This window comes from Leuciscus leuciscus (genome assembly GCF_965113295.1).
Source record: "Leuciscus leuciscus genome assembly, chromosome: 9".
Lineage (NCBI taxonomy): Eukaryota > Metazoa > Chordata > Actinopteri > Cypriniformes > Leuciscidae > Leuciscus > Leuciscus leuciscus.
The window spans coordinates 21,209,427-21,236,076 of NC_138733.1; the positions used below are offsets into that span (position 1 = coordinate 21,209,427).

The following is a 26,650-nucleotide window of genomic DNA, read 5'->3' on the forward strand; positions in this document are numbered from 1 at the left end:
GTGTACTGCAGGACAGTAGGAGTCTTGAAGAGACAGAGAGAGAGGACAGAAAATTATGAATGTTGCAAATGCAATGCACTGATCATATATTATATACATTACAAAAGGGGGAAGGGTCTATAAATGCACTCTGTTACTGACAACACCAACAAGTTAATAAGAACATCTAGACATTTCCAGCAATAACTAATAGTAAAACATTTCTAAGCTCCTCGCCACTGAATCTGAACTCTCTTAAACTTCCTCTGCAGTTTCCAACATTACTTTTTAAATAGCTATTTGCATACGTATTCAAACCCCAAAATATAACATTATAAAAACAGCGGAAGACTTTCTGAAAAACAGCCTTCCACTTGAGATTCAAAATCCTCTGCTAAGTGTTTTGACTGCTTTTGCACGTCAAGTCATTCTTCCTTTTAATCACTTGAAAAGGTCCGAGCAAAGGGTATGCGAACATGCTCATGTAAAGCTGCCCCACCTTTATACGTTCATATGACTCTCACATGCATGGCTAACAGTGAATAAATTCCTGTTTCAATTCAAGCAGCGGCCCCTGGAGCTTGTTTACCCTGGGAAGCCTTCACGTGACTCTGAGTGCACGTTATGTGCTCGTGGTCCTGTCGCGACTGCTGCTGCTGCTTCCTGTTAGGAAGCCCTGCTCCTCTCGGGACCTTTGTACTGACTCAAAGCTTCCTGTGATACAACCCAAAATGCATTCCAGGGACAGGAAATGCTGAGGAACACCACCACCTACTATTGGACTATTTGGGTTTGTCAAAGGAATCAACAAGGCCATATTTGTCAAACCCAGGTTCAAAAGTTACTATTAATAAACTAAAAATTTATATATATTTTATTTTATATTCATTTTTATCATATTTTTGTATTTTATATTTGATTTAAAAACTTATGAGGAATGCTAAATGTTTTGAAAAAAATTAAAGGATAATTTTTGATCAGTAGAAATGTATGCAAAATACAATGTAAATTGTAGATCCATTCACATTTCTTTAAAGTCGGCATGAAATGAAAACTCACTCTAATGCATATTATAGATCTCAGTGAGAACAATTCATTTGTGAATACGTTTCATTTTTTAATTGAATTTTTCTGACTCCGAAATTTTATCATCCGATAACAACCGATAGATAGAACCCTAAGTCCCTGCCCTACATACATAAGGATGTTCATCACAATATGGAAGAATATGTCTCACAAAAATTGTGATATTATTATAGATTATAATATATAATAGCCAAGCATTAAAGGGATTGTTCACCCAAAAATAAAAATTCTGTCATAATTTACTCACCCTCAAGTTGTTCTAAACCTGTATGAGTTTAAAATATTTTTCATTTAAAAAATATTTAAAATATAAACATAGCAACATGAATAAAATAAATTACTGAGTGCACCTTTAACCAAAATCACAAAGACACAAACAACAAAAATATTTAAAATATATTTTTTATTACAAACATAATAAAACTTAGTTCAAACAGGTCTGATCAGAACATTGATCAGTGGAACATCTAGTAGTGGAGTTTTATTTCAATTGGAGTCCATGTTACGTGTTGAATCTGTGTCTGAAGAGGGGAGAGAGCGCTAGGTGGTTTTGGCTACCTGTCGGAAGAGAGAGTTCTTCAAACAAGTGCAGAGCTGGTTCATCAGATCTTTATTTTGCCCCTCCACCCAATGCATCTCCACCACCACATCATTCTCTTCTTCCTTCACGTTCACCAGGCACTTGAAGAGAAAGTGCTGTACCGTCTCTGGGTTTTGAGGACCGCCGACAGCCACTTCATTGGGTTCGGTGGGGGATTCCATTGGGACGTCGGCACCTGTCTCCGGGTTGTGCTGCTTCCCGTTGCTGCCCTCTGCTGTGGTTTCCTCTGGTGCTGGAACAGATGGAGTGGAGGTATCCGTGGCGGAGGCCGGTTGTGCTCTGGGGAGCTCGCGTAGATGTCGTCCCTGTTCTCGTCTCTTCTGCCGTGCGTGAACCCAGGTGTTCTCCACTGCGGTCAGGAAGAGGCTGAGCTCCGCCTCTCCACAAGGAACTCGCCTGTGAAGTATCTGAAGATGGGAAGTTCAGTGTTAAACAATTGTGTCAACCACTGTCCATCTGGAAAACCTACAGCGAGTTGATTTGGAAAAAAAGGGTCTGCAAATTTCACTAATGATAAATAACACTAATAATTATTATTTTACGTTAATTATTTAATAATAATAATTATTGCTTTATATTAGTTATTTAACAATATGGTAACACTTTACAATAAGGTCTCATTTATTAACATTCAGAGGTGGGACCAAGTCAATGTTTTGCAAGTCACAAGTCAGTTTCGAGTCTTTGCATTCAAGTCTAGAGTCAAGTCCCGAGTCAAGACAGACAAGTCCCAAGTCAAGTCCCGAGTCAAGACAGACAAGTCCCAAGTCAAGTCCAGAGTCAAGACAGACAAGTCCCAAGTCAAGTCCCGAGTCAAGACAGACAAGTCCCAAGTCAAGTCCCGAGTCAAGACAGACAAGTCCCAAGTCAAGTCCCGAGTCAAGACAGACAAGTCCCAAGTCAAGTCCCGAGTCAAGACAGACAAGTCCCAAGTCAAGTCCAGAGTCAACACAGACAAGTCCCAAGTCAAGTCCAGAGTCAAGACAGACAAGTCCAAGTCAAGTTGCAAGTCCTCGAGTTTAAGATTCAAGTCTTAAACAAGTCATTAGTGCTTTTTGCACAAATTAGTGTCTCAGTGTTAATTACTATAGTAAATTAAATGTATACTAATTTATATCAGGAAGGCTTTTAAAATATGTTCATGACTTAGCAGTTACATTTCATGATTGCAATAAAATTTTGACTAAGGGCACCCATCTATCTCAGTTCAATTTAGGGATTGTTCTTAGTTACGTGTGACAAAATACGGAAAAGGCAGTGAAAAAAATCTATTTTATTGATTATAGAGTAACAAAGGCAAAATCATTTAATTGAAATAACTGCGACACATTTTGTATGTGTGTGAGAGAGAATGTGTCTATGAGTGTATCTAAGCCATTATTTGGAACCTAAAATAAACCCAATAAGAAAAAACTAACTTTAGTTTTAAAACTTAACAAAATTAAAATTAATCGTGATTTGCTAACCAGTCCCTGGTTGAATTATTTTGTTAATGCGACAGTAATTGTAGAACATTCCTATTTCCATGGCGAAGTGTGGGTCACGTGACACTTTTTGGATCTACGTGCCTGTCATATTTACAAAACGTAAATCCATGTAAGTGAGTGGCTGGTGAACAGGGAGAAGACTTTATAGTTCCCTATAGGCTAAAATGTGCGTTTGTTGTGGGAAAAAAAAAACATGTCTCCAAATAATTTGAAAGGTTTATTATTTCCGCTGACTAATTGACATCAGTGTTTTTTTTCCCCTCAAATTATAAATGGTTCGCTAGTACTTTCAGTGGTTGAAAACTGTCTCTGAACGTGTGATAAATGTCAACTGACAAGCGCTGCTGAATGCGCTCTCTGCCTGAGTGCCAAAAGTGTGAAAGCAGTAATCAGCGCTGTGATCATGCGTCAATGATACAGTGTTATACTACAGTGATTACAACTCTGATCTGTGGTTTTAGAAGGTAGGTCAAGTCTTTCCAAGTCACAGGGCTCAAGTCCGAGTCAAGTCGTGAGTCATCGTTGTCAAAGTCTAAGTCGAGTCGACTCGCAAGTCATCTTTGATTATGTCAAGTCGAGTCGCAAGTCATCAAATTTGGGGCTCGAGTCCAAGTCAAGTCCAAGTCATGCGACTCGAGTCCACACCCCTGTTAACATTAGTTAATGTATTAACAAACATAAACTAACAATGAGCAATACATTTGTTACACTGCTTATTAATCTTTGTCTATGTAAAAATGCAGTCGTTCATTGTTTGTTCATGTTACTTCACAGTGCATTAATGTTAACAAATACAACTTTTGATTTTAACAATGTATTAGTAAATGTTGAAATTAACATTAACTAAGATTAATAAATACTGTAGAAGTATTGTTCATTCTTAGTTCGTGTTAACAAATGAAATCTTACTGTAAAGTGTTACCAATAATATTAATAATAACTGCAATTATAATAGCATTATTTAATTTAATTTAAATGAATAATAATTATCATTTTTATAACAATTTTTTGCGCTCAACTTGCCACTAATCCCTGATAAAATAAATGGAAACACAGCGATGTTTGAAATTGACTCTCTGTTTACCCTCAGGTCTGTGAGGATGTTCTCCAGCCAGGCACACACACTCTCTGTGGGGCTGATGTCAGTGCAGCCGATGCTGGGCGCCTGCGCCTGTAGCTCCGCCACGGAGGGCTTCAGAACAGTGAAGATGAGGGGCTTACGGGCCTTGTCCAGCTTACGCTTCTTACAGGGGGGCGACTGAGAGAGAGTTAGAAAGAAAATGAGTTTTTGTTAGTTAACCTAAGAGTGTTTACACCTCATGTAAGAGGTCTGCAGCCTTAGAAATACAACACAAAAAAAGATGCAATTTTACTTCAAGAATAGCTGGCTGTCAATAGAGGGCAGCAAAACACAAAGTTCACCTTGGCCTTGAGTTCAATGAGCAATTCTGTAGCTATCTGGAGTCCTTGTGGCACTCGTGTTTGTCTGCGGGTGTCAGATGAATATCACACAGTCTCACGACAAACCCATCAATCCCACACAATGACAACCCGTCAACCCAAACTTGTTTGTGTTTTTTATATCAGTGTTATTGCTAATTAAAACTAAAAAACCCTCTCCATTAATTGAAATAAAGCTGAAATAAAAGAAGTATGAAAATCTCACCTTGGCAATTTAAATGAAATAAAGTTGAAGTGCTAAAATTAGAACTGAAATAGATGAAAAAAAAAAAAAAAAAAAAAACCTCTAAAACGTATAGTTATAAAAAAAAAAAAATCACAAAAAGTACATAAAAAATACTAAAACAAAAATATACAAATTAAAGCTTGTCCAAAATATTAATAAATACTATAACAGTATATAAATAATACAAAAATAACACTATTTTGTAAGTTTGAGAGTAGTATAAAACATTAATTTCTTAGTAATTAATTAAAGATTATAATATGATGAAAGTGCCGATTTCTCTGTAAAAATCAACCAAATTTGCTTCTACTTTAACAGTCTCCATATATATATTTGTGATTCATATGCCACTGTAATATGAGTGTTACCTGATGTGCGTTTTTTCTTTCGCACATTATGCAAACGGATATATATGAATGAATGCAGTAAATAAGTGTCAACAACAAAGCCACCCATGGATTCATTTTGGCCTTATAAGTGTTGCCATAGAAACAAATCATTTGCATCTGAACAGCTCAGAGCAGAATGAGTTATTTTTGGAGTAATTCATGATGTATATAACCACTGAACCATGTTGTACTGAGACATTAAAGGTGGCGACAGTCATATTTGACTTTTCCAGCTCATCAAAGCTGATTTACGAGCAGGAGAAACCGAAGCATTGCTCCAGTCACATGTCTCTCTCCTCCTCAAACAGAGCATCTGTTGTTAGAGCAGATAAACGGACAACATGACTCATCACAAGCCAATAGGCCGACCCCCTCAGTGTCGAAAAACACACCACACCACACCCATCATCTACTACTGCAGCCATCCATCAGAGTTTACAACTCACCAGACAAACACCTCTCATATTTAGTCTTCCTGTGAGTGACTTGTGGTTTTTGTGACCGTTAATCCTAATTCAAGACAAATCACACAGTAATCTGGCATCCATCACAGGATTTTACTCCACTTAACACCCCATTGCTTCTGTCCTGTCTGGATAAACAACACATTTAGTACACAGTAGACCATACATCTTAACTATCTTCCTCATATTTGATAACTACATTAAGCAGATTCGATTTAGGGACAGTCATCTAGTTATGGTTTCTGAATAACTCCCTGTGCTGAAGTTGCTGGTTCTGCTGTTTGTCAAATTTGTCATGTCTCAGCAGACAACAGTTAAATGATGGTTTCATATAGGGTCATTGTCAGGGGGGCACAGCCAGGAGGATTTCGCATGGGGTCCCCTGAACCCTACTTTGAAAACAAACATTTTAAGGTAGACAAATGTACAAAAAATGTATTTTTAAGACATTAAAGGGTTAATTCACTTAAAAATTAAGATTCTGTCATTAATTATTCACCCTCATTTCGTCCCAAACCCCTAAGACTTTCGTTCATCTTCGGAAGACAAATGAAGATCTTTTAATGAAATCTGAGAGCTTTCTGTCCGTCCATAGACAGCTACGCAACTGAAACTTTGACACTTCGAAAAGTTCATAAAGAGATCGTAAAACTAATCTATTTGAATTGAGGGGTTTAGTCCAACATTTCTGAAGAGACTCGGTCACTTTACATGATGAACAGGTTGAAATTAGGCTTTTATTCACATAAAAACATTCACCAGGGCACACATCAGTTCAACGGAAGCTCAAGCATGTTTGCTTGACGTGCGAGAACCAATGAGGTTCATTTTCATGAGTTACGCAGCACGTTTGAGCTTTCGCAAGAGGTTTGTTCTCGCATGTCAAACAAGTACTGTTGAGCTTCTGTTTATGATCCATGTTTATATGTGAATAAAAGCCTAAATTCAATCTGTTCATCATATAAAGCGATTGTGCCGGCTCTGAAAATTTTGACTAAACCGCTAAATTCATATGGTTTTTTTTACGATCTCTTTATGAACGTTTTGAAGCGTCAAAGTGGTAATTGCGTAGCTGTCTATGGAGTGACAGAAATCTCGAATTTTTCATCAAAAATAACTTAATTTGTGTTCCGAAGATGAATGAAAAGTCTTACAGGTTTGGAAAATGATGACAATCTTTTTCATTTTAGGGTGGACTAATCCTTAAGACTGTAGCTAAGTTACCATCAACATAAGATATTTAATATGTAATAATATTTTTAATGCATTAAATTGACAATAATTTGACATTATTAATGTTACATTCTAGCGGGAATGAAACATAGGGCGGATTATAGCGTGTGTGTGTGTATGTGGGGTTGGGGGGGGTATTGCAACAGTAATGCTTTATTAAATGAATACTTCTTTACTAAATTAATATATGTTTAATTTTTACACAAAATAATAATAAAATACAAATATTATTTTGAATAATAATAATAATTTTATTATTATTAAATGCTCTCTACTTTACAGCATTTTTGCAATAGTAACGTATTTCTTCATATTTCTTTCTACAAAAAAATTCTAAATCATTATTTTTATTGTATATTATTATGTAGTCATATTGAATGGAGGGGAAAAAAACAGGTTTTCCTTCTTTTTGTCTTTAGCTGATCACATGCCTGATTTTATAAGGCGGTTCCCCTTGCAGTCCAGCATCCTTCTCCAACACACGAGGGCGCCATTTTCTGACTTTCAGTCGTCAAACTCAGCTAAGCATGACAAAATCATCCCACAGACAAAGTAACATCTATTTAAACAAAAGCAGACCTAAATCCACAAGAATATAAAAAAAATATTGCGACTGCAGTAATTCTGTAATTACTAATTACTGCGCTAAATCTAAATATGATCAGACAACCTTAATCTTCAGTGTTTTGCCTCAGACGTACTGAGCAGGATGTTTTATAGATTGTCAAAAAAGTGCAATCTCTACCCATTTGTGATGAGCACATAATGGATGGAAACAGATGAACACACACATCGATCCACACGCTCCCTCTTAATTAATTTCTATCAGTCTTAATCAGGGCGATGCACTGCTTTTATCCCCTCTTCACCGTGAATTATAACCCCCTCCGCTCTGTCCATTATTTATCCGGCGACACATTTGCTCTAAGTAGGTTGAATAGATCCTGCGTAAAATAGCTTCCGCTCTCAACACTGAGCCTCTTGATGCATCTGAAGGGGCCTCGCTCATAAATGTGAACAAAAAAAGAAAAAAAAATTCATGAGCCTTGGGATTTTCTCTGCGGTGAGACATATAAAAGGTCATTATTCAATTATTGAACACAAGATGAGTGCCACAATGATCAGCGGTTATCCACGGATGCTGACAACTGGGCTCATTCTGCCCTGCTTTACACTTCCCCCAGTACTGCCTGCTGACCTTTGACCCCCTCAGCCTTGCACACACACACCCTCCCGCGGCCCATATCCCAGGCACGCTTTCAGCACCGCAGGGTCCTTTTCAAACCCTACCTTTTTTGTCTGAGTCTTCACTGTACCCCCTACCTCTCGTGCAATACATTTCACTGTCAAAGAGATTGATCTAGCTTCTGTGCGCTCTGCTAATGGGGCTCAGCTGGCTCTCGAGAGGAAGAATGGACACAGGAAGTGGAAAACAGCACGAATGGGAGAGAGGAAATAAAGCACAGAAGGATGCGGGTGCCATCCAGATCTAGACATGTCTGTACAGCCCTGGAAATCTGCTGTATGAGGGCGGAGCAGCTCGCAGACAGATATGTAGGCCAATCTTTCTGCTCAAGTGCTTGTGAGGAAAAGGGCATCTGGGACTTGGGGAATTCTCCTGAAAGACCATAACAAATCATCCCACCACCCCCTTCTCCATCCCCTCAACCCTTTTTTCCCTTTTATAGCTCTTTTTCCCCACTAAAGTGCGTGACTTTACAGCACCGTCACCCTGTCTGGGCAACTGTTGCTAAGAAGGAGGTGCGCCGTGCCTCAGGAAGCAGGTCAAGTGTATCTGATGGAATGGGCTAAAGATGCATTATTAAAAAGAGTGCCGAGCACAGTGAATATTCAGCAGGTGTTGCTTTCCCGCACACAAACACATCAGATAGTCTAGGGTGCATGGGTTATGTGAGGACTAGCTGATTCTGAACTAATGCAGGAAGTGCTCAAAGCTTACAGGCACAGGTACGTCATCGTAGAAACTCCAAGCCAGGGCCCAGCGCATGGTCCGACCTTGGCAGAACTCAGTGTGTGTTACTTTGGGAACCTGTGAAAGAACAAAATATGAGGAGGATCTCAGCAATGGTGAGTCAAACACAAAATAGGCAGAGAATCTTACAAAAAAAACATCAAGAAAAGTCTGGGTTATGTTTAAAAATAAAAAACAGATTTTGTGTAAAGAAAGGATCATTTTTAGGGGTGCACATATTCATTATAATAAGCACATAAGCACATTTCTGTATTCTAATCACTGTACAGTCCACAATTGTAGATTACATATATCAGTTATCATCAGCGAATATTACAAACTGTTTTAATTTATTGGTATCGGTCAATATCGGATATTTAATTGTTCATACTCATTTCCTGTATTTTTACTTTTTTACTTTAAAACATTTACTTTAAAAACACAATAATTTAAATGTACTTGCAATTTAATTTTTTTTGTTTTTGTTTGTTTTTTTAGCTAATTTAAAAATGAAATAAAATACAGTACATTATAATTTTGTGATGCCTAAATTTACTGGTAGTAATTCAATTGATTGATTTTACTTTATTTATTTTATAAATATTTATATATTATTTTATTGGTTATTTTAATTTTCATTTAAGGAATCAGTCCATCCCTAAATAATATATTATATATATACATATGCATTGCAGAAATTGGCCAATTATCGGTTACATATATGCATGTTACATATTGTTACACATGTTATATTGGTTATATTGCATTGCGCTTATGAGTAATTCAGTATTTGATTTACATTACAGTAGGCTGCAGATGTTTGGAGGAAGGGGATTAAATATGCTTGATTGTCAAGGATGCAAAATGTCACACTGCAAAAAAAAGAAAGAGATAGGACTGACAGGAAAATTACTTGGGGAAAGATTATGTGGAAGCGTGTATGTGCCGAGTCTATGACCGACACCAGACCCTCCCAGAAGTCTTAAATACAGCATCACAGACCCAGACCTGCCATTCACACAGTGGGGAGTGTGTTTTAACACAGATATGAGGGTGTTAGGGGTGAACTATAGGGTGAGACCAAGTCCAACTGCTCTTCAGTAAAAAAAACACCATCTGAGTCTGACCTTTGCAGGCAGAGGGCATATACACAAACAACAGATAATAGCAGAGAAAAAGGAGAGGGGAAAGTGAGAGGGTGAACGAGAATGAGAGAAAGAACCTCATTAGCATATTAATTACAGCCACAGTGGCGAGGGGAGGAAGCGGGCCCGTCTGCTGGACGTTGGCCAGGAGCACAATGACTTTAATGAGGGGTGACAGGACTCTGACACCTTCAGATGAATCAAGCGACACATCAGGCCTGAGTCGAGCAGACTGACTGACACCAGGCTAATAACCTGTGAGCAGGACGAAAGCCTTTCATTCACAGATATCACAGGATTCTGACTGTACAGGCACAGGCTGGGGTAATCGAGAGGGGCTGGAGGGGTGACGCGAGAGCTAATGATGCCTAATGAACTAATGAAATCTACTCCATTAGAGCTCCCTGTCGTGGTACGTTTATATGCCACGCTAGTGAAACTCATTAAGATCAATTAACCTGAAGTCTTGGAGAAACGCCCACTCATTTATCTATAAAGATCCTAGAGAAAATTTTAATAGAATTGGGATGCACAATATATTAGTATCATACAAGTTATCATCAGCCAATATGACAGATTTGTTTAATTTATCGGTATCTGTCGATATTGAATATTTAATTATGCAGGCTCATTTCCCATATTTTTACATTTAGATTACCTTTGCCATCATCTACCACTCAGATAATCAATAATTTATATATAAAATATAATTTATTAATACATTAAAATGTAAATTTTTTATTTTGAGCAAATATATAAAAATCAGATTAGTATTACATTTACTGGTGGCATTTAAAATAATTGATTTTATTTTTATTTTTCATTTATTTACACAAAATAGTATAGAATTTTAAATTCTAAGAATAATAAGATAATAATAAGAATTTTAATAAACTGGCCATTTATCAGTTATCAGACATAACATTTTAATTTTAATATCAGTCAATTTATAAATAATATATGAAAAACAGTATGGAACTTAAATATTGGCCATTTATCAGACATTTAATTTTAATATCAGTCCATTCCGAAAAAAAAAAAAATTCAGCATTGCACTGCATTGCAGTAACTATAGCACAAAGTGATCTAAGAAAAACGTACCCCTTGTTTCCGCAGCTCATCTTTCAAAGGTGCCAGGCTACACTTCTTTCCCAGCATGCAACTGTACCACCTGTAGACAGAAAAAAAGGAGTTGTGAAACCACCAGCCTGGACACCTGATCCATGGGAGCACATCAAATAAACCACAGGACTCAGAGCCGTGGGTTGAATATGGGCTCGCTCTGTGGGAACGGTCAGTTGGGCTACTCTTTATATTTTAAAGATATGAGGCTCAATGTTTAATTAAAAACCCCACTTTGACAGGGAGCTTTGATGTTGCGCATGAGACAAAAATCAATGCATATCCACAATTATAAAAAAAGATGAGGCTTCATCAGACAGTGCCCACAGAGAGTAGGAGGATAACAGTCTACGCATGATTGGTACTCAAATCTTAATTTTTTAGCTCATTTGGTTTCTAAATTGACAGAATCTTGCTTTTAAATACTGAAGAATACCTTAAAGGTCAACATGAAGACATTTTATGCCTGTAATGTGACATTTATGAGTTAAAGCAGGATATTTAATGAGTAAATGTAGGGCAAGACTTGATTTTATTCATCAGGAATGGATTGGATTGTGGAAAGTGGGTGTTACATATCGGAATATAGCCAGACGTAAACACAAATTTGTTCATTATAGAGGACAGACAGATGGCACCCATTTTTAATGAGTATTTGTGGGCAGAACGTGGTGGCTGAAGGTCAAGTTCACTTTCAAGTGCATTTTAATGGTAACATTTCTTCTTCAAATCTATCGTTATTTCTATTAGTGCCGTAACTTTTATGACAATACCGACGATATACATTACATTATTTCATCCATTACTGAATGCATTTTGAATGATTATTGTGTAAAATATATACAATAAATCTATTCCATTTTGATCATTCTTTTATATATGTTATACATGCAGCTTTTATGAGTTCATATAATTTAAAAACTATATTTATCAAACTATATTATTGATACATTTAATTCATATATATATATATATATATATATAGTTCATGGATATTATAAAGATTTTTCAATGGATTTTATACAATGTTAAAAAAGTAATGGCATGTGCTTTTTAAGCCACTAACACTTGAGGCTTTTTTTCCGAAGAATAAGGCAGAAAATATATTTTATCATTTGTACTGTAATAAAGGTTGTGTCAAGTAGCATGGCATTTTTCATGTAATTTATTGTTATGAAAATACCCAGAGATGGCTTCAAAAACACAAACCATATATTGTTGTAATCGTGTGTTTATTGTCTTAACATTTCATCAGTTAAAATGTTTCTGCTTTTTATTCAGCAACAGCGATAGCTGGATGCCGTTGTCCATATAAGGGGTTTCTTGAAACGTCATAAGTTATAACTTCTATGAGTACGTTTTAGACTTTCTGCGTGAGGGCGCCCTCTGGCTTCTAGTATGAATGAAACAGACAGTGTTTAGTGCTCCATAATGCTTAAATTGCCTCATTTTGGATAATAATAAAACGTAGTCTAAAACAGACTATCTTGTCTCTTTGAATTTGAATCGAGACATTCACATTGGCCCATGAAAACCTCTACGTGAACCTACTTGACCGGAAAAAGTAAGAATTTACATTTTATTAAAAGCTCAAAATGTTTGAATAACATTAGCATATTAAACCATAGTGTGTGTGGTCAAGCTGACATCACTGAAAAGTCAAATAGTTTCAGAGGTGGAACAAGTCACAATTACAGACAAAAATTTCTCTTAAGAAAACGCTGGATGAATTGTGCACAAAAGACCTGAAAAAAAGTGCACAGGACCAATTCTAACTCCATGCTGACTTTAAAAGTGCTGTCGTGTAAAGACTCTACTGCTGTAGACTGACTTTAGGTGGGTGGCAGTTTTGGTTTATCAAGGGGCAATCTAGCACAAGAATGAGGGAGCATAGATGAACACACATTACACTGCATATGGAGCCTTAGGGGCCTGACAATCGTTTCATTTTGTGTGATGAAATATTAAAGAGCCCTAATATCCACACATGTTCTCCAAACTGGAGTGGAGGGAGGCTGTGTGGCACCCCGGCACATGGCATGCTCCGTTAATAATGGGGTACTCCAGCATCTATAGGGGCTTGAAAAGGGGGTGTTTACGCATTTTCTTTAGCTATCAGGCCCTGAGGAGGAAGTAGTAACAATTACAATTTCAATAGCACAGATTGTTTGGCATGAGGAAAAATCAGAGTTGTATTTAGGATGTAAGCGAGACAGGAGGGGCTGGAGGAAGACTGGCAGTAATTACAGATCTGAGGGGCTGGAGAGGAAGAAGCATCTCAGAGGGCCAATCAGAATGCCTGGCTGGCTCTACGGGCACCTGCTGACGCACACACACACACACCGCTTTTACGACAGTCTGCTTGCAAAGTCTGAACCCATGAGAGAGGGAGCTGGTAACAGCGAGATGGAATAGAGCCCAGCTTTCCCTGCGGTCACCAGTCAATTCTCAACACGTGCAGAAGATGCATAAAACACACAAATGTTTAAAACTACTTGTGGTATCTCATGCAAACAGTGAAAATTAAAAGATACCATTCAACTTTTCTATACACACACACAGCCACGCTCCTCTCGTTCCTCAGCTCATGACGTGGTTAACCAGGCCTAATGTTGGTTCCTCCGCCTCACTCCAGTGCTCCACTGACAGTCCTGGCACGGGGGAGGGGGGGCTCGTCGTCTGCCCCAGTCACATACACAGCTGCTCCCGTCGGGTGGCCCGGATACCGCCTCGGGTAATTATTTACTTTCCCTGTCAATTAATTACGCAAACTCTGTATGACAGAGCCATCCCAGGATCCATCTGCCCTACCCCTTTCATCAGCGTGGCCCCTTCCCCTCCTTGGCTCTCTCAGTATAAAACACATCCTCTGTAGACCTGGACACACGTGGATGTTTATTCCCTTCTCATTACACTCCTCAAAGCCCCTCATGTGTTGACATTGGTGCCAAACTGATATATCAGTTGCTATTTGGTCATTTTGAGAATTAATAGAAGGCCATTTTGGATGATTAACAGAAGTTTGGGTTTCATAGTGCACATTTACTCTTTAAAAAAATGTCTGAATGAATTTTAAGTGAATATTGTGTCAATAAATAAATATTTTCAATTTTAAACAGCATTTTGCTCTCTCTCGCTAATTTTTTTTATGCTTATATATATATATTTTTTTCTTTTCCCATGTTTGATTATTTTGTTCTGTACATGCTGTAGCGCTTTGAGTCTGAGAAAGGCGCATTACAAATAAAATGTATTATTATAATTATAATTATTATTAATGTCAGTGGACACCTGTCCACAGAATCTGTATCTTCCATTCCAGCCTCTCCACCACCATGCGCAAGACCAAAGAGCTGTCAAACGTCAGGGACCAGACTGTAGACCTGCACAAGGCTGGAATGGGCTACAAGACCATCAGCAAGAAGCTTGATGAGAAGGAGACTTTCGTTGGTGTGATTATTCAGAAATGGAAAAAATACAAAATGAAAAATCAATCGCCCTCGGTCTGGAGCTCCATGCAAGATCTTGCCTCATGAGATAAGGATGATCATGAGAAAGGTGAGGGATCAGCCCAGAACTACACGGGAGGAGCTTGTTAATGATCTCAAGGCAGTTGGGACCACAGTCACCTAGCAAACCATTGGTAACACACTACGTTGCAATGGATTGAAATCCTGCAGCGCCCGCAAGGTCCCCCTAGCCTGGTAATACCAGACTCTGTTACTTCACTTTGCTTCGTATACAGAGTCTGGCATAGCATAATAGAGAAGTGTTTTCTCTCTCGCGGGGGGGCGCTTGTCTGAAGTTTAAAATCATTGGTTACCCGTAAGCCAATCACATAACGTTTGGTTATGGCGTGTGTTATGCGCATGCTCAGCCGCATCTAACTTCCACTGTAAACGCATGTATGATGCAAAAACTAAACCATCGAGCGAAATACCGGAGTGAACATGGCTGTGAATGACTTTTGCAGATTATGTGAAGTAAATCTACGCATCCACGGTACAATCAGCGTCTACGTCACGGCTCTCAGCCCGCCCTCTGTTCGTTGATTGGCCCGGCTGTTTTGAGGCCGGTGGAAAACTGAAAACTCTAATTCACATTAGAGGCAATAGGCAATAGAGGCTGCTATCTCAGACTGACTACAGGAGCGAAATGAAATTAGCGGAAGTAGGAAGTCTGACGTAGTCAGGCTAAGGTCCCCCTGCTCAAGAAGGCACATGTACAGGCCCGTCTGAAGTTTGCCAATGAACACCTAATGATTCAGAGAAGGCTTGGGAGGAAGTGCTGTGGTGAGATGAGACCAAAATTGAGCTCTTTGGCATCAACTCAACTCGCCGTATCTGGAGGGAGAGAAATGCTGACTATGACCCCAAGAACACCATCCCTACAATCAAGCACGGGGGTGGAAACATTATGCTCTGTGACTGTTTCTCTGGTAAGGGTACAACAACTTGGGGCTGATGGACGGGGCAATGTACCGTCAAATTTTGGACGAGAACCTCCTTCCTTCAGCCAGAACACTGAAGATGGGTCGTGGATGGGTCGTCCAGCATGACAATGACCAAAAACATACCGCCAAGGCAACAAAGGAGGGGCTCAAGAAGAAGCACATTAAGGTCTTGGAGTGGCCTAGCCAGTCTCCAGACCTTAATCCTATAGAAAATCTGTGGAGGGAGCTGAAACTTTGAGTTGCCAAGCGAAGGCAAGAAACCTTAAGGATTTTGAGAGTGTCTGTAAAGAGGAGTGGACCAAAATCCCTCCTGAGATGTGTGCAAACCTGGTGACCAACTACAAGAAACGTCTTACCTCTGTGCTTGCCAACAAAGGTTTCTCCACCAAGTACTAAGGCATGTTTTGCTTGGGGATCAAATACTTATTTCACTAACTGAAATGCAAATCAATTTATAACCTTTAGGCCTATATAATGTGTTTTTTTCTGGATTTTTTGGCTGATATACTCTCTCTATCGGTTAAAATAAACCTACCATAAAAATTATATAACCTTAATTTCTTTGTAAGCGAACTTACAAAACCAGCAGGGGATCAAATAATTATTTCCACCACTATATATATATATATATATATATATATATATATATATATATATATATATATATATATATATATATAGCAGTTTTAACTATACTTTGTTTTGTATACCAATTTGGGGTGGTCCTTATTGTGATTGTGTGTGTGTGTGTGTGTGTGTGTGTGACCTAAGCCTCTTCTTTAGTTGCAGACTGTCATGGATGATCCTTTTCACAAACTCCAGCTCTCCACCCTCTGCCATGATCTCAGTGACTCCCCCTGTGTTGATGGAACTGGGCGGAGGTCTGCGGGAGTTTCTCGAATTCACCCCCTGACGGAGATGACAGAAAAGAGGGGAAGAAACGGAAGAATGAATGGATAACAGCTATTGTCATGTGCACAAAGAGATAGATACTGCTGGAAGGGGGGGTAATGTCTGTTGAAACACTGGAGCTGAATGTACCTTTGCTTCTAACTGGTTGGCAAAGAAAGGAGGATTGCACATGCAGAAATCATAGACAATGGATTCTTCCTTTAGCGCATCCATCAGCAGAGTCTTTTGGGGCACCTTTACCACTGCAACACACACATTTATGCGGTTCAGTGGGTTAAATTACATATAAAACTGTCAAGCTCTCTCACTGCATCACACACAAACCATACCTACCTTTAATGAGCTCTGCCAGGTGGTTTTGCTCAACGTTCTTCTTCGCATAATTAAAGCAGATGTCATCCACTTCTGTGGCGAGGAAGAACCAGCCATTCATTGTGGCTCCCAGCAGGGGGTAAATACAGGAAGCACCAGTACCTGCACACAGCCAAAACCCATCATATCACAAGCTTAAATACAAATGAAATATGATCTGCCTGAGTCTTTACGTAAACATATTCATCATGTAGTGACGACACTTCAGATGAAAAGTGCGATTCAAAATTTTTTTTTAATACTTTGTTATTGTATCAAAACTAAGCACAGAATGAGGGAGCATTCTGAGTCTAGTTAACAGGGATGAGTATTCACTGTGCAACATATCATTTAACTAAATTTGTTATCTAGGATAGGAGAAATCAGATGTAATATTAATACTCCTAACTGTAATCCCGGATGTTGATAAAAAAAAAAGTTTAAAAAAAAAACAATAATAAAATACAATGAAATAAATAAAAAAATACAATTAACATAAATAAAATACTATTAAATAAAAAATACAGTACAATAAAATCTGAATAAATACCTGAACTATTTATATATAAAAATATGAACATAATTCACTAGTGCTCTGATGCATGCTATATTTTTGAAATTTTCTCTGGAAAACATATGGAATTAAACAAAAAGTACAATAGCAATTCCAAATGAAATTGTTACACAAACATAATTTTACTACTAAACGTTAGGACTCTCAAGTAAGTATTAGTATGATAATATGAAGTGCAAGCGACTGCCTGACAGAGTGACGTATGAATATAATGCAGTTAGACTGAGGCAGGACAGCTATGGCCATCCATTATCCAGTCAGCAGGCCTTAAAATGGACTGAAATTTAGCAGAACCGAACAAAGATGATACCCATAAGGTCTGAATAAAAGAGATTTGGGGTTATTCATCATGTGTGTGACACTAACACCACTAATCTCATCCCAGAGTAGACAAAGGTCTTCCATCTACAATCTAACCCAATCAGCAGAGCCACAACAATCTGACACAATGGCCAAAGACGTCCATCTGAATGTGTATGGATGCAACACCAATGCTTTCAGGGTGACGAAATAAAGACACAACTTTTCAGAGACTTTTCCGTATATAACTGACAACAGTAAACTAAAAAGGCTGAACGCTAATCACAGCTCCTCCACAAGAAAATATCTAAACAAAAAAATGTATATGTATGCTAATGAGTTATGAATATTGATAGACAATTTTAATGCTTAAGTATTTAGAGAGACAGGACAGAGAGGATGGATGAGATGATGGTGGTGGAGTGGAATATTTTAATTCAGAGGATCTGGTGGCATGCGACTGCCAGCACTGTCTTACTCTCCTCCAGCCTGTGCGTGTGTGTGTGTGTGTGTGTGTGTGTGTGTGTGTGTGTGTGTGTGTGTGTGTGTGTGTGTGTAAACCAATAAGCAGCACCTGCCAAACCCCGTTCCACCAGACTGCGGGACCGCAAAGAGCTTTAACAGGATAACACCAGTGAGTCTGAGCTGGCATACCAATATCGATGCCCCTCCGTGGGTTCCCCTGTCCCCCAATCAGGTCCTCCACCCAGTGGATGTAGTTAAGGCGGAGCGGCACAGTTGGGATGAGCCGTTCCAGAGGGATCTCGATGGTTAGGCCAAAATCCTCTTTCAGCAGGGTGCATGTGAGAGCCCGAACAGCCTCTGGGTCTTTAAAGTTGAGCCTGTGGGAGGGATGAGGTTTAGTGGGGGGTAATAGACAGAAAAGTACAGGGACGGGTCAGCTAATAGCCATTCTTAAAAACACACCACATAGCCTCTTCTCAATTCATTAGTGGCGAATGAAACCATGCAGAGAAACACAATGAAGCACCAGCTACCATTAGCTTGCAAAATTGTATTAACTTACCCTCTTTCCCACATTTTTTTAATGTAAGAAATGCCTTTATAACTACCTTTATAACTACCAAAAAAAAGTAGATAATAATTTTTTTTTTTGATTTGATGATAAAAAAAAGAGTTTTTTCCCACAAAATAAGAGAAGATTTTTCAAATTATATAAATATATATATCAGCTTTAATGCACTCATCAAAATGACAAAAGCAGTCAAATGTCTTTTTTGATGACAAAAAGAAATATTCAAAATGTATAATTTAACTTGCAATCTGTGGAAAATTTTGTTTTCTAAAAATCTTTAATTTACTGTCACTGTTTGAATGTAGCAAAACATCTGGGTCATGTTTGCATTTTCTTCTGTCACTGGCCATAATTATAACCTTGAAATCAGGATTAGACATACAATAACAAACAAAAAATCATCTGAGTATTGAACAAAAAGTTCTAACCTGGCTCAGAGGAAGATAGGAATCACGTCTTTGTGACAGCCCTTGCCTTCACCTTACAAATGGTTGTCGAAAACAAAAATGCTACGAAATGCACTTAATATTTTGTGGGAAAGTGATGTGCTAGAGCAAAATGCACTATTTTTGGAATCATCAAAAAAAATTATTGGATCTTATTCAGCAAATATGATGTAATCATCACCAAGATTAGTCCTATTCACTCTAAATTCATAATGTACATCTTAAAGCATTCAGTGGTGGTAACGTCACGTTTCTGCGGTTATAAAAGCGAGGAGGGTGAGAGGTGTAATTAGGGTGCTTTCGTACACTCACACCTCTACAGATGTAATTAAACGCTCCATGCAGCAGTCCATGTCTGGCACCTCTGAAGGGAAGCAAGATGTGCATGTTAGCCGCGCAGCTATGATGCTGTGGAACAAAGCCATGGTGTGTGAAATGCTATTTTGCAGAGCCTTTAAAAACACCTGCACCCCACCCTAAGCTTTAGAGCTCTCATCACAAAAGGGCTATGTGACATTAAGGAGAGAATGTGTTCTTTAAGTAATGGCTGTACTGGGCTTAAAGGGATGTGCAAGCATTATGAAATTAAACAACCTGATGATTGTGATATTACATTTGACATAAATATGTTAAAGATGGAAATGTCAATGTGCAAGAAAAAAGAACAAACTGCAAATCTTTTTGGCTTCTCATTGGGATGTATGGCCGATTGCTGGTAGGCCAGAGGAAGATAGCAGTCAAGTTTTATGAAATGGTTAGACCTTGGTGAGAAGCTGTGGTTTAGGAAGAGCATTTTTTTTAATGTTGAGAAATATGATGCTCCAAAAAAAGATTATGAAAAAAATAAGATTATACTAGATTATGAAAAAAAAAGAAAAAGAAAAAAAAGAAATTTTGTCTATATATATATAGACAAAATTTCTTTTTTTTCTTTTTCTTTTTTTTTTCATAATCTAGTATAATCTTATATATATATATATATATATATATATATATATATATATATATATATATATATATATATGTATAGTAAAATATACAATAGAAATAGAAAAATAGAAAAAATAAACAAGTTAATGATATATGTGTAAGAAACATTAAATAATTTATACATTTTCAAAACTTGCTAAATTAACATTTTATTAAATTATTTAATGTTTTTAAAAGAAGTCGCTTATTCTCACCAAGGCTGCATTTATGTAATGAAATCATCCAGTAAATATGCTGAAGTCAAAACATTTCCTAAATCACCACTTTGGAGATCGCTAGTGCATGCATGGAGAAGGCTGAGATGGTGTAATATTTGTTCTGATGATGGGAAAGAATTATGTAGTTATGCAAACTATTCTCAGAGGGTGCTGCATATATGCATTAGCAATTTGAAATTTATCTCCAAAGTGGCGCTTTAGGAGACGTTTGGCTTCAGCATAACTTCTGCTTGTGTTCATGTAGAGACAGCTTCGAATTAGTTCCCTAGTTCGGCTGTGGTCTACTGCTCTAGATAATACAATCAGTTCTGGCTGCTATTTGTTTTCTCCTCATGAATGGACTATATTCCAGAGGATCACCACTGAAAACTGGAATCTCCCTTGTAGGAAGTGAGACTTGTTTCTGCTGGGTCACAAATAGATCAGCCAGATCGCGTTGTCTTTGCAGGACAGGACCGAGATCAATACTAGTAATGTTAGAATTTCTAGCTGTACTGTGCTGGTTATCTATCCTCTGTTTGTGTCATTGTGAGTGTAGTTGCCGTTTGATTAGAAGTACGTTTTTGAAGCATTCTGAGTTCCATGGCGATCCTTTTTGTTCTAATCCTTTTGAAATGTAAAGGAGATGGTTCAGAATCAATGAGCAAATATGATTTTTCTTCCAAAACTTTTTCCACATATTAATTCATAGCATCTCTTATTTTGAGAGAGAGCAGTGCAGTGAACTTACTTCAGAAGCAATGAGATGAATTTAAAATAGCTAGTGCGTACATGGAGAAGGCTCTGAGATGGGGTAATACTTATTCTGATGATGGGAAAGCATTATTTAGTTATATGCAATCTATCTCCGAGGGTACTGCAATGCAGCACAAGATCTGGCTAATATGGCAGAGCTAAATTTACCATTCAACCTAATAATAATTGTCTCTAGACTTCCTTACAAGCGAAGAGAAAAATGGAGATCTACAGCAGCCTGTGAAATTCTGGAATGTTCTCAAAAAAGGCCAGACTTTACTGACTTGGTAGCTTTCATTAAGAAGCAAAGATTCTTTTAGATCCAGTCTTTGGAGAGATTCAAGATCCTAAAACAAATCCAAATGTCATAAAGACAATGTCCAAACAGTCAGTCATACAAGTCTACTAGTAGGAAAAGTTATTACTAGCGTTACTTCCATTGAAGCATCAAAAGAGTTGTCAGGATGATGCAAAAGCTGCATTTAATAAACCTAGTCTCTTTTGCTCTTATGATCATGCAGTGGAATCTTGTGTCAAAATGGCAAAAATATCACAGGAGGATAACACTGAATTCTTGAACAAGTGGTCTTTGTTTTGTTTATCTCAAAAAAGGACATCTGACAAAAGCTTGCAAAAAGCGTCTCACCTGCCAAATATGCTTTAAGAAACATCCTTTGGTGTTGCACATAAAAAACACTTCATTTAAAGGAGGCTCACCTAATCCACTAACTGACATGCACAAGAAAGAGGACAATACTACAAAAGTTAAAACCGGCAGCTGTTATTCATGGCTGTGGTAGCTACAGAGCATAAAGGGGCCGGCACAGCCGATTGTAAACTTGCAATCATACCACTAAAAGTGAAAACCTCCAAGGGTAGTAGAGTGTTTCAGACATACACACGTTTTTGAACCCTGGAAGCTCAGCCACATTCTGAGACAGCTGAATATAGCTTGCAAACGATCAGAGGTTTTGCTGAGAACAATGGGGCAGGAGAAGCCAATAAAAACCTTTAGGTTGAGTGGCTTGGAAGTAAGCGGACTGGATAGCAACTACTTCAAAGAATTGGCCAAAAATTTCACACAATGGTCAATTCCTGTTGGTCAGGAGAATATACACAGGGAATAGGATATGAAGAAATGGCCATACCTGAAAGATGTTCAACTGACAACCTACCCACAGATGCACAGGGACGACCAGTCGTGTCCTCTAATGGAATCTCAGTGGCTAAACTGAATGAATTCCTCAAGGAGCAGTACAATAATAACTTCTCAGAACAAGCTTACAATGAGTAAGCACAGTCGAAGCACTGCTACTTGGGCGGAGTGATTTGCTCGCAGCACCTGAGAAGCCCCCCCGTGGTGAGGAGCAGAGAGTTTGCTCAGAGTTGGAGTAAATCACTCCGCAGAAGTAGCAGTGCTTCGCCTTCTGAGAATACAGTTCCCAGTATGTATACGGTTAGAAGATGGCTGTGTCTCATGTGACCTTGTTATTTGTACACGTTGTGACTATAAAACCACAACATGTAAATAGGAAAATGTTGGCGTTATTTTGTCACTTATTGGGAGCAGTATGCTAGCTGGAGCCGTTTACCTCCAGTCTTTGTGCTAAGCTAGGCTAGCGGTGGGTGCGTCAGACAGAGTTACGGCACACACGGAGATAAAAAGGGTATGTATGGACTTATTTACCTCTGGGGGATACAGTGAATAAGCTAAAGTCCCCAAAAGTCGGCGTGTTTCTTTAAGCGGGGAGGAGTCCAGGAGCCAGCATAAACTTTTGTTATAAAAAGACTTTTGTATAAACCTCTATGTTAAGACGCATACTTCCCAACTATATAGTAGGCGAAAAACAGTATGTGACAAAAGATGTATGTCCAAATTCACAGTACTCATTTGACTAGACTTTGTGGTCCTTTAGCAATACTGGTCATTAGCCATACACTTCTTTGGATATCAGCATCAGCCATTAAGGAACATCAGTGGACCAGTCTTTAACATTGCAAGAATAATTTATTCCAACACAAATGAGACCACAACACAAGAGAGGAAACATTTGTCATGTGAAAAATCCAATACACTTCTATCTTTATAATTTATTAACACATTAGCCCTAATTAATCCAGTTTTTCAATCCAGGCTATTAATCTTGAAAATGTGACCTTGGGAATTAAATATGAATATGGATGTCGTAGAAGGTTTCCATGGTTACCACTTAACAGGATTAACTACAGTAATAAAGCCTTCATGAAGCACAAATGTCGACAGTAAATAAAACAAAAGATCTGTAAAGAATCAGGTGTGGACTTTACAAAGATGGCCAGATATGGTATAATGGAGATCTAGCAGCTCATCTGGTCCTCACACAGTGTGTAAATGATCCGGTGTAACTGTGGCTGTCCTTGCATCCGTCAGGTCATAATCAGTGTGCAGAGGACGAGGCAGTGAGAGCCGTTAACCTGCCCTCTATTTTTAGCCTCCATGTGAATCGCTCGGCTCACAGGACGAACACCAAGTGCCGCAGCCCAGCCGTCTCCACAGTAACTGCTATAGTGCATATGAGGAGCTCACCCGCCCTGCAGAGGAGTGTGTGTTAGTAGAGCACAAGCGGTGTGGATGTGTGTTAGTGTGTGAGAGGACGATGATGCTGACGTGAGTTGGGTGTGTATACGGGCAGATCAGCTACAGGATGAGAAACTCAGAAACTGCAACCCTCTGACTCAAGGACACAGACTGGAATGAACGATTAAACACATAGGCTGCAAAAGGATGGTTTATCAAGTAGAAATCAGAAGATTCAGAAAGAGATGTGTCTGAATATCACAAAAAAAACTAAATAACAACAAATATTGTAGTCTCGCTAAAGAAGGTTCATATCAGAAGGGGTGCAAACCAAAAATTACACAAACATTTAGTACTATGTTGGGTTGCCATTTGATTTGCAAATTATGTGAAATCTGAGTCCTGAAGCAAAACAACTGTTCTAACCAATCAGCGCAGCATGGGTCTACCCATCAGCACCATCATCAGCAACACAAGGTCACCTCTACAGCTGCATTTAACCACGTTTCAATACCCCGAACTCAAACGCTTCCAAAGCCGAACATTAGCAAACAAAGCACAGATGCTGAAAACAATCCATGGCTTTTTGTTGTATTCTGTAAGAACAAAGAATCTAGCTGTGCTGTTTTAATAAGAGAATAAAGAGCCGAGTGTTCTTATGAGGATTGACGTTCCACCAACTGTCAGGTTTTCTTTGGTTTTGTCAGCATCTCAAATCTCCAGTCGACCAGGATCTCGTTTCAACTTAACACTGCAGTAAACACAAGCATGGTGAATATCCTGGGGACGTTCACCTCTGAGATTTGAGATTACAGGAGGATGGTTTCTGAAATTTTGAAAGTAGAAACTAGTAGGCAAACTGCAGTCACATCATTTAAAATAAATCCTGTCATTATTTACTCATACCTTCATGTCGTTCCAAACCTGTATGACTCTTTCTTCGGTGGAAAACATAAGATAATTTGAAGAATGTCTAAGCTGCACTTTTCCAAATGAAAGTGAATGGTGACCGTCAACCGTGGTCACCATTAACTTTCACTGTATAGAAAAGAGCAGTTTGGACATTCTGCTAAATTTCTCCTTTTGCGTTCCACAGAAGAAAGTTATACAGGTTTGTAATTACATGAGGATGAGTAAATGATGACAGAATTTACAATTTTGGCTGCTCTATTCCTAAGACAAGCTGAAGGCTAATGCTGGCATGTGTCAGAAACTGACACCCCAACAAGGGGAGCGTGAGTTTAAATTTAGGATTAGCCCTGTAGCAGGCAGCAGAGAGGATGAGCGATGTGAGACGCCCCCCTCCATGTCCCCGCATCTCATTTGTAAGCGAGCTGAGGCTGAACCCCGCAATTACGACCAACATTTCAGCAGAGGGCCCTCACCAAGGAGAGCCCTCCGCTGCATCAATAATGCAACTCACTGTCTGCCAGGGTGCAGAGATTAATGCTTTTACTGCAGCTAGAAGCTACTGAAAGATCACACACACACTTCTTTTCACTTCAGAATTAAATTAAAGGGATAGTTTACCCCAAAAATGTATATTCTGTCATGTTTTACTCACTCTCATGCAATTTTAAAACTCTTTTCTCTTTTTGTTGAACACAAAAAACTATTAGAATCTTTACATAAAATACCATGAATTCATCATAAAAGTGGTCCATACAATTTGTGCACTATATTGTTGTTAATCAATTAATTTTTACAATGTTACAACGTTAAACATTTACGTAAATGGTTACGTACATTTAAATAAATGGTTCTTTTGAACTTACGCTAATTTTTTTTGACGAAAAATCAAGAATAGATATTAAGCAGCACAAATGTTTGATAGGATTTTTTCTTGAGCACCAAATAGGGATATCAGAATGATTTGAGAAGGATCATGTGACACTGAAGACTGGAGTAATGATGCTGAAAATCCATCACAGGAATAAATGACACTTTATAATATATTAAAATAGAAAATTATTTGTCAATACTGATCAAATAAATAAATAAATGCAGCCTTGGTGAGCACAAGAAACATGTTTCAAAAACATCTTACTGACCCCAAACGTTTCAACAATATAGGTTTGGAACAACATGAGTTGTGAACGACAGAATTCACTTTTTGGGTTTCATATTTCCTTTAAATGCCACACTGTAGTCTGAATTTTTAATGCTCCCTAGTTCTTTCCAGGTTGTTCACGAGCCTCTGGTTCATGCCTTCTAATCCCATCTCTCTCTGGATGACATCTGCGCCCCAAATCTATCCTCTCCTTTCATATCTTTCTCTTCCAGTGGCAGCAGAGGAAAAATGATGGGGAGAGGATTCCTTGTCGTACCCATATCCCTCTCAGTGAGTGTCTATTTCCAGATTAACCCTATCCTCCAAACTGTGGCATAAGAGACTTAGAAAAGAAATGGAAGGAAGCTTATCTAACCAGCAATGTCTGGAGTCTGGAACGACGAAAAGGAGAAGCTGATGATAATTCGTACATATAAAAGACTTAATATTTTGGCAAAACCCACATCTTAAGACTAAGTTGCGGGGCTAACTTGTGAAGTTTCGTTTAAATACCAGATCAGTTTTTAGCAAATCTCTAAGCATACCACAAGAATATTATCTAATATACTAGTATGACTATTCCTGCAATACTGTGCACATCATGCAAATTTTCTTTCTGACTATCATTTAATTCACCAAAATGTGCAAAGAAAAAAAAACAGACTGCATAAAATACTATATCACAGAATGAAATGCGTTGATTAACCTTATACCTTCAACACGTTGAAAAAATATCTTCATTTTTTGGTGCCAGCTACTGAATTAAAAATGCAATCTGATGCAATTAAAAAAAATGAGCAATGCACTTAATGCTTAAAGTCTCCCTGCAAAACACAATCAACCCCTTAAAACTCATCTTTGAT

At 38.3% G+C, this 26,650-nt stretch overlaps 1 protein-coding gene across 1 annotated transcript in view; it reads right to left on the bottom strand.

Annotated features, from left to right (window-relative positions):
- Positions 1-1,451: 1,451 nt before the first annotated feature.
- The window catches only part of mettl16 (methyltransferase 16, N6-methyladenosine), a 36,254-nt gene continuing 11,055 nt past the window's right edge, over positions 1,452-26,650 (bottom strand). The window contains exons 3-10 of the mRNA XM_082180536.1: positions 18,410-18,597; positions 16,864-17,004; positions 16,660-16,772; positions 16,385-16,527; positions 11,145-11,214; positions 8,887-8,976; positions 4,238-4,411; positions 1,452-2,073 (exon numbers count right to left, since the gene is read on the bottom strand). Of these exons, the coding sequence (XP_082036662.1) occupies positions 1,606-2,073; positions 4,238-4,411; positions 8,887-8,976; positions 11,145-11,214; positions 16,385-16,527; positions 16,660-16,772; positions 16,864-17,004; positions 18,410-18,597 (1,387 nt within the window). The 3' untranslated portion in view covers positions 1,452-1,605. The remainder of the gene's footprint in view (positions 2,074-4,237; positions 4,412-8,886; positions 8,977-11,144; positions 11,215-16,384; positions 16,528-16,659; positions 16,773-16,863; positions 17,005-18,409; positions 18,598-26,650) is intronic.